At 34.8% G+C, this 8,236-nt stretch overlaps 1 protein-coding gene across 1 annotated transcript; it reads right to left on the bottom strand.

Moving 5' to 3' along the window:
• Positions 1 to 1,216: 1,216 nt before the first annotated feature.
• Positions 1,217 to 7,674, bottom strand: LOC134857019 (uncharacterized). Its single transcript, XM_063873348.1, has 6 exons — positions 7,642 to 7,674; positions 7,319 to 7,520; positions 2,465 to 2,607; positions 1,975 to 2,056; positions 1,836 to 1,905; positions 1,217 to 1,551 (listed from the first exon to the last, which is right to left on the bottom strand). Exons 1-6 carry the CDS (start codon positions 7,672 to 7,674, stop codon positions 1,338 to 1,340), a joined length of 744 nt encoding a protein of 247 aa, XP_063729418.1. The 3' UTR covers positions 1,217 to 1,337.
• Between the last annotated feature and the right edge of the window lie 562 nt (positions 7,675 to 8,236).

Below are 8,236 nucleotides of genomic sequence, written 5' to 3' on the forward strand. Positions count from 1 at the left end.
TGGCCAATTCGATGTTGACTTCACGTACCGATCCTAGTCACTTGGCAATTCACACTGAGAAGTCAAACTTCATCTTTCACGTAGCCTCTCTCTAGCTTAACAAAATCAACACATCACTGCATCAATCTCATCTCTTGACATCTTGACACAATCACTCAAGACGATATAGGCTAAGCGAGACCCACTTCTTGAACACGAACAACAGTCCCCCTCCTCTCTATGAAGACATCTACTCCAAAACACGGTCAATTTTCTCTCCCTCTTCTCTCACGCAGTCACTGGTTCAAAAAGAAACTGCTCAAAGAAACAAGAAGTCTCTCCATCCATCCTTTACTGCAATAAGCTTTAAAATTTAAAACTCTCTAAACCCTGGATGGGTGGAATCAGTTTAAATAGTATTTATATGCACTTATATTATTGATAAAAATATCTCTTTAAAACGTTTCTAACTAACCAATCATGATCCATAACTAACACTTACAATTATTTGTAACGCTGAAGCTATTCATAGTTTCAGCACCAGGGCAAAATAAATTTTATTAGAAAACAGTTTTTCTCCTTCAAGACAGTTCCTGATATCTAACTCGCAAATACCAGTATACACTAGATCTATTGAGACTAGGAGATATAAGAGTAAGATTAAGATTGGTATTAGACTAAGAAGTTGCACGAATCCATCCGACTGAAAATAAGATAGCGTGATGAACAGACGGTGTATCTTATCTGAAATTACTTTATGAGTGAACCACTCCCGGACATAACTCAATAGGGAAAATCAAAAAAGCAATTTAACGAAGATACACTTGAAAAAAAAACCCGTTTTTTACCGTTCAAATAGACATCATGCTCTTTGCCATTGTAGCGTTGTTTGGAAAATTTTTCTCGTTTTGTAATTTTCTGCCAAGCCACATGAAGTGTGGTTGAAGCATTCTAAGATGCTTGCACAGCCCCAGACTCTTCTCCTTTTTATCATATCATTCACCTTGAATTTTTAAACTCGAGTTAACATATGTTCACTGAGATACGAGGAGCTAAGTCTTGCAGCTCAATATCTCACTTCTCTTTTGACCAAAAAACACCAATTTTGAAACATTTCTTTATACTAATTATTTTAACCTTTTTTGCTGAAACATTCAAGAAGATAGCTGTGTTCGGAACGTTTTGTACTTTTTGCACAACAACATTGTTCTTGATTCCTGTATGAATTTTAAAAACGATTATTTGGATCTAAATTAGCGAAGCATTTCTTAACATTATTAATTCAATTTTTCATTGCGTGTCTTTAATTCCATAGCTTAGCTTTACTTATTATTTTTGGTCTTCTCGTTTCTATTAGATCAGCTTCTGAGAAGTCCCAGTTTGTTTTTCAGAGTAGCCGACGGGTGCAGATGGGCAGCTGGGATCTTCTTGACCTCTAGGCGTTCGCTGGTCCACTCTGGATTTATGGTGAAGTGTCTGGAGGGGTTGAAGGGCGGGTTGGAGAACATGCTCAGATCACACTGGTATTGGTAGGGTTCCACGGGTATGGCACTAGCAGCACGTCGCGAAGGTCTACGATGAATATAAATAGTACATTTCAGGGCTTTGCAACTATAGCTCCCACTCCCTCGCCTCCCCGCCTAGTCACAAAAAATAGATCGCCCCACTACATAAGGTATGTTTATGATACGGGTATAAGTTGCTGGTGGCTATAATCAGATATAAGCAATTTAATTCTATTTTAATCATCATTAATAGCCAAAAAATGTTTTTGCAAACGGTTAAATTTAAAAGTACAGTTTTTCGGTTATTTTTGGAAAATTCAAAAACTTGTTAATTTGAATAATTACGATTACCTGTTTGCGAATTCCGCAGGAGTTTGGCCTCCATTCAGTCTTTTCAGTAGGTTCTTCACTATCTCCCGCTCTAAATGAAAACTCAGATAAGAGACAATTATTATTGCTGTATATTTAGATGAGATTGCTGTGCTCTTACCGTGACTGGGAGCAGCCGTGGCCCAGCTGTTCAGACTATTCTGGAAGTCGCCATCATTGTTCCACAGCTGGTTCTCGGATCTCTGAAAAGAAAGCCAGCTGAACAAGCACAGTTTGTTGAACTTGAATTCATTTACCATAGCTACAGACAAAGTTACAAACTCTATAGTGTCTGGAGCGGTTACTAAAGAGCCTTTCAGCTCAACGATCACCGAGCTGAGCATCCATTTTGTTTATCTTGAAACTTTTTAAGTGCTTAGAAAAAGCAAATTGTAGGAATGAATGGTTCTTTGCCTGACGGAAGTTATGCGATAACTTTTCGGAAATTTTTCATAAGCTTCACTTCAAACCTAAATTTCATTAATATTTTATTGACAATACCGTTGCTTAGGTATCGCTCTGTGAAAAAACGTATTAAATAATGGCTATAAGAGAGAAAATGACTTGTTTTCATGAATAATTGGCATAATTTAACGACATCAAGCACCCACCTGGAATGAGTTGGGAGGCGCTGACTGTCTCAAAGCCATCATTCTGCTTCCTGGTTTGGATGCGCTTGTATTCATCAGCCCAAGTTCCGCAAAGGGGTCTTTCTTCACCACCGCCCACACCTCCTCGCCAGACTCATTGTAGCCTATCCAATTGCAGAGATTATCGTATAATACACATCAGATCCTTTCAAAATTTCATATGCAATTTTAATATGTAACTAGTGGTCTTACAGATATACATTTTCTGGTACATCAGCCCGTATAAGCTCCAACCCCACTCTCAGAGAAAATTCAGAGATAGACACGACATTTGGAACCCCTCGACGAAAATGAATAAAATTTTGCAGATGAAGACGACAATTCAAGTTTTTTTATTTCCTAGTATAATGCGTTTTTAATTGTTTGTTGTTGTTCCGACTTTCGATACGAAAGTAACGGAATATTTGTGCTCGGGGTGGGTTTTTTTTTCTTCAGACAAATTTCGACTTTTTAACTAGCCATTTTTGACGGAATTTTTTTATATCATTCGAAAGCTATTGTTGTCCTGAGCTTATATTTGAAAAGATATTTTACCTGTGATCATTTTTCGTGAAGTTATGAGGGTTTAAAGATTGCCATTTTGGCCATTTTGACTAATTTGGGACAATTAACGCGCGATATAATTCGCGCTATTAACGCGTAAGCGGAGATTTAATCCGTCTTAGAAATCGTTCCAAATTAGTTGGAAGAAGCTTATATGCCATAATTGATTTGTTACAACGAGCGAAATCTATCCTTTTGTACTCTATATGGCGTGTGGGGGGATGATTTTCATAAAAAATTTCAAATTTTTGAATTTTTTTTTCATTTTTATTACATTTTATTAAACATTAAAAGGCAGTCGGAACATTCAGGGCTTCGCCCTGATACGAGCGGTCTTGTTGAATATAGTGAGCAGAATTTTGACCAAAAAGACCAAATGACTTCAAAAATCTATAGTTAGCCGTGTAGACGTTCAAACAAGAAAAGTCAATGATACAAATTCATATATGAATTCTATGAAAAAAATGCTTGAATTGGTTTACAATGCAAAAATTATCTTTAATTGGTTTAAAATTGAATTATACTTAATGCTATATTGTTGGCAAAGCAAAATATTTTCGGTCAACGAACTTGAACGTAATCAATTAACCTAAAACTGCTCATTTTGACCTCGAATTTCATCGTATTACTGATTTCCACACAGTAAAAAATTGGTTTCCGAAAAATTAATTAACTTAAACTTCTACAGTTTTTGACCGATTAAACTGCTCAAGGTCAACAAAATTGCCAATTATTTGGCATTAACTATAAAACATGTTTGATGCCGTCGTAGTTAGATGAGAACAACGTGGCAGTTTTCGCTTTTTATTGCAAATTCGCTTCCGAGCTCATATAAATTTTTTGCCTGAAAATTTGTTATTTTGTTACTATAACTTAGTCGAAGCTGAATTTTTCACTGAATAAGTCCAAAAACTAAACGCAAAAATTGTGAGACAAATGGCAAATACTTTTTTTTGTTTTTTTTTATGCTAAGATAAACCTATATCTCTAAACAAAATAGGCCATTTTTTAACTTTTGAAGTAGAAGTTTTCTAGAGCCGTAAACAAAAAGTTAGGCTTTTTGTATGTGATTTTGAATCAAACCCAAACCTTTACTTACATAGCCAGGATTACCAAATTCAATTTAGCTGCGTGGAAACCGCCGCTTACACACGGGGTTTTCTTATGTTAGAAGTTCCCTGATCATTGTGTTTGTAGACAAAACACAAATTCTCAAAAGGGAAATCAGAAAGCATGTAATTTTCATGTAAAGCCATGGCAAAAACTTATTTAACCAAGATCAGCAAAAAAGGCTTATATTTAATCATTGTGTAGTAAAAAATCTAATTTTGCTATTTTCATACAAGATTTTTTCTAAATTGTATGAAAATGTATGACTAACGTTTTTTTCGTTGCATGAAAATGTAGAACAAAAATTCTTTGTCGACCCGGGAAATAATTTATTTTCCTGAGTTTGAGAATATTCTTTGGAGTTTGATGAAAAAAAGTATGCAGGAAAATTGGGCTCTCAGCTAAGTTTTTGGAAAATTGGGCTCTCAGCTAAGTTTTTGGAAGAACAGTCTTTTAAAATATTTGCAAGAAAAAGTAACAAAATATTGAAAATTTTTTGCGATTAATTTTTTTTTTGGAAAAAATTTACTTTCAGTTCTGCTCTATCATACAGAAAAAGATCAAAACTCACTCATTTATATGAGTTTCTGTGTAGACCCACATCAATTAGCTGAAAAATCAAAAGGCGAAAACATTGATTCAAGCGCACAATACTGATTGTGAGAGATGCTGGGTCGCTTCAAGCTTAGGCCACTCTGCTTGACTACTAACGCTGCCTAAATTTGATTTTTTGTTGCGTTTTATCCTAGGAAAAACATAATTTTATTTTAGCGGCAAATGCAACTGGCCTAACAACGGGTTTTATAATTTATGGCGATTATCGTGGATCAGTACAGAAGTGCCAAAATAAAAAATATATCCAAGTATGCCGAGAATTTTTTTACTATACAAGGTTGTACGAGGATAAGAGTCACTAGCGAAAAAAATTGTTTCTTTCTGGAATCAAACACTCTATTCACGTAAATTGTAGCCCAGAGTTTTCGCAAGAAAATGTGTCCCTCTTTAAGTTTGAAATCTGCAGAAATCTATGAAATATCAGTTTTGGAGGAATATCCCGGGTTGACCAAAAATGTTTCTCATACAATTTTCATATATGAAAAAGGCTTATCATACAATTTCGTACAACTCCCATGATACAGAAAATGTTAAGAAAACTCGAAGATAAGAATTTTTTTATATATGAAAATTGTAGGACAATCGTTTTTTCATAAACCAAAAAATTGATTTTGTTGAAATTTTCTTTCTTAAGATTTTTGGGATGGGTTCGTGACCGAGCACAAGTGACGAAAAACATGGTTTACTTAAAACTAGATTCACCAAAGGGCTGATCGTCTGGCATTTACAATGCATTGGAAACGACCTGAATTGTGCAAGAGTTATCTTTTCTTAAATGATATACTGAAAGCATCAAACTTTTACAATTTGGCAAAAATTTTCATTTATGATTATTTTTAAAATTATATTTTTCGGTTGTTTGATTACGTTTTCGATTTTTAAAATTATAATTTTCGATTGTCTGAGAACAAAGTTCGATTTGCCGTCGAAAAAAGTTTTTGGGAAAACTTCAATATAAATTGGAAAAATTTTTGATATCGTCATCAAAAAAGTCAAGTCGTACAATTTTCATAAATGGAAACTGTATGATAACCATTTTTTTCCAAAAAAAAAAAAGAAAAATTGTTTTTTTTTTCATCACCAGACTGCTTTATTTGGTTCAATATGCCGCAAAAACTAGTTTGATTTTTTTTCAATTATTTTTTGAAATTGTATGAAAATTGTATGATTAGCATTTTTCCATCCATTTGATGTACGGATTTGTGTGATTAGCATTTTCGATGTATGGAACTGTAAGATAAGTATTTTTGGTTTATGGAGTTCTTTACTCAAAACACCAAAGGTTGGACGGTCTTGCATTTACAATGCATAGAAAACTACCTGAATCTGGCTGTCTTTCACAATTGATATAACAAAAGTAACAAACTTTTATTTTTTGGCAAAATTTATTAATGATGATTATATTAAATTTTTGAATTTTCAAATTATCAGACATTGATCAAGGCGTACATTAACACCCCATACAAAAGAAAAAGGAATTTTCAGCGTTTTTGAAAAAAAAAATTAAGTGAAAAGAAAGTAAAAAGCCAATTTTATCGTATCCAGGACTACGTTATGCTCACAAAATATTAAATTTTGCATGCAAAATTTTTTTTCGAAAAATGTTTGTTTGCGTACGAAAATCGATTCGCGGTTGAAAAAAAAAACAAAAAAAATTTTGGGCCAAATTTTCAAAATAACTTTGTGTCGCCATCAAAAAAATGCCAGTCATACACTTTCCATATATGGGAGTTGTATGATAAGCATTTTTTTCAAAAAACGAAAACCTCAGTTTTTTATCACCAGATTGTTTTATTAGAATCAAACAGCAGCCACAGAAAAGAGTTTATACCAGTTTTCAACCATTTTTAGAAATTGTATGAAAATTGTATGACAAGCATTTTCCCACACAATTGATGTATGGAATTGTATGATAAGCATTTTCGGTGTATGGAGGTCAACCCGGGCATATAATAACTTTGAGAGGGAAGAGTGCGCCAAAAATTTGCAATTTTTTAGTCAAATTTTTTCAAAAAATAGGTTCTAGATAGAGGAGAGCACGGAAATTCAATTAGGTTGACCCGAAAAATTCTATAATAAAACTTTTTATTTTTTTATAAGCTCAACCCCTCCCTCGAGAAATTGATAGATCCGCGCCAGGTCTAGATTGGCTCAGGTTTACTGAAGAAGCAGGGATGTTCAGAGTTTGGATTTTTGCAGCGTTGTTTCAGCCCTGAACTAGCACTGAATGAGTGAAGAGTCAGGGATGTTCATGGTTATTGCAGTGGTTTTTCAGCCCTGGTTTAGCGCTTAAATAGCACGAATCCAGCCCTGAAACTCCAGCTTTAAACAAAGCTGAATCTCTCCTGGTCACGGATAAGTGGCCGTTGATCAGGGACAAAATCAGCGATGTTGATTTCTGAAAAATCGCTGACTCATTTATAGTTATCTATGACAGGTCAACTCTTTAGCATTAAAACCAGACTTACGATGATGGAGACCAAACAATCAAACCCGATTGAAATGGAGTTGCTATGACCACTAAGTAGTTTTATGTGCTCAACCGACCTCTGAACTCTGGATTGCCCAACGTCTGCGGCTTCTGCTGCCGTGGACTGTATGAATAAGATTGGGAGGCTAGCTGGGGCAGATTCATACTGTCAAAATACTCCTTCACAGCATCCTTCACCAAGTCCTTTATATCTGCAGTTTGTCCATCTCCCAAACCATTAGAGACCACACCATTCAGTCCATTAGTTATCGGACCACCCTGAAAACAAATACTCTTCAATGATCTTCAATCTGCGGCAAAAATTCAAACTACTTTTTGAAATCAAACTTTCAAACTTTAAAGTGTTTTTTTTTGAACAAACACAATTAGCATATATTACGAGCATAGCCTTGTCGTCAAACAACGCGATCATTCTTTATAAGAGACCATTCTTGATGAGCTTGCGAGGCTGTCATCGCCATTAAAAGGATATTGTAATCACGGGAGAAGTTTGCATTCATAACTAGACAGAACATTTTCAAGAAACAAACCGGGTACAAGTCGATGTGAAGAAAAGTTTGGAATGTAGGAGTTAGCGTTTGATGAATTTGTATGCAGTGAAAACGGGTATGATGAAAAGAAAAAGAGTTTTCTCTTACAGGTTTTAGTATTTACAAAAAGCTAAATTTATATTTCAAACATAAGTTTAGCTTTTTGTAAATATTATTGAGTTAGGACCGATGGGTATAACTCATAGAGTAATTTCGGATAGGGTACACCGTCTGCTCGTCACGCTATCTTATTTTCGGCCGGATAGATTCGTGCAACTTCTTAGTCTAATACCAATCCTAATCTTACTCTTATACTATCTAGTCTCAGGTTGTTTAACTAGTCTCTGCTAGGCTCAATAGATCTAGGGTATACTGGTTTATTGCGGCTGCTGAAGTACTCGGGAGAGTTCAACTAATTTCTAAGTTAAATTCAAATCTCTCTGG

This window comes from Symsagittifera roscoffensis, chromosome 1 (genome assembly GCF_963678635.1).
Source record: "Symsagittifera roscoffensis chromosome 1, txSymRosc1.1, whole genome shotgun sequence".
NCBI classification, from domain to species: Eukaryota; Metazoa; Xenacoelomorpha; order Acoela; family Convolutidae; genus Symsagittifera; species Symsagittifera roscoffensis.

Coding starts and splice junctions, on each gene's coding strand:
- LOC134857019 (XM_063873348.1), bottom strand. CDS start 7,674: ATGATCGCGTTGTTTGACGACAAGGCTATGCTC. Junction 2,608..7,318: donor GGGCAATCCAGAGTTCAGAG/GTCGGTTGAGCA, acceptor GCAATTGGATAG/GCTACAATGAGTCTGGCGAG. Junction 1,906..1,974: donor CACGGCTGCTCCCAGTCACG/GTAAGAGCACAG, acceptor GTTTTCATTTAG/AGCGGGAGATAGTGAAGAAC.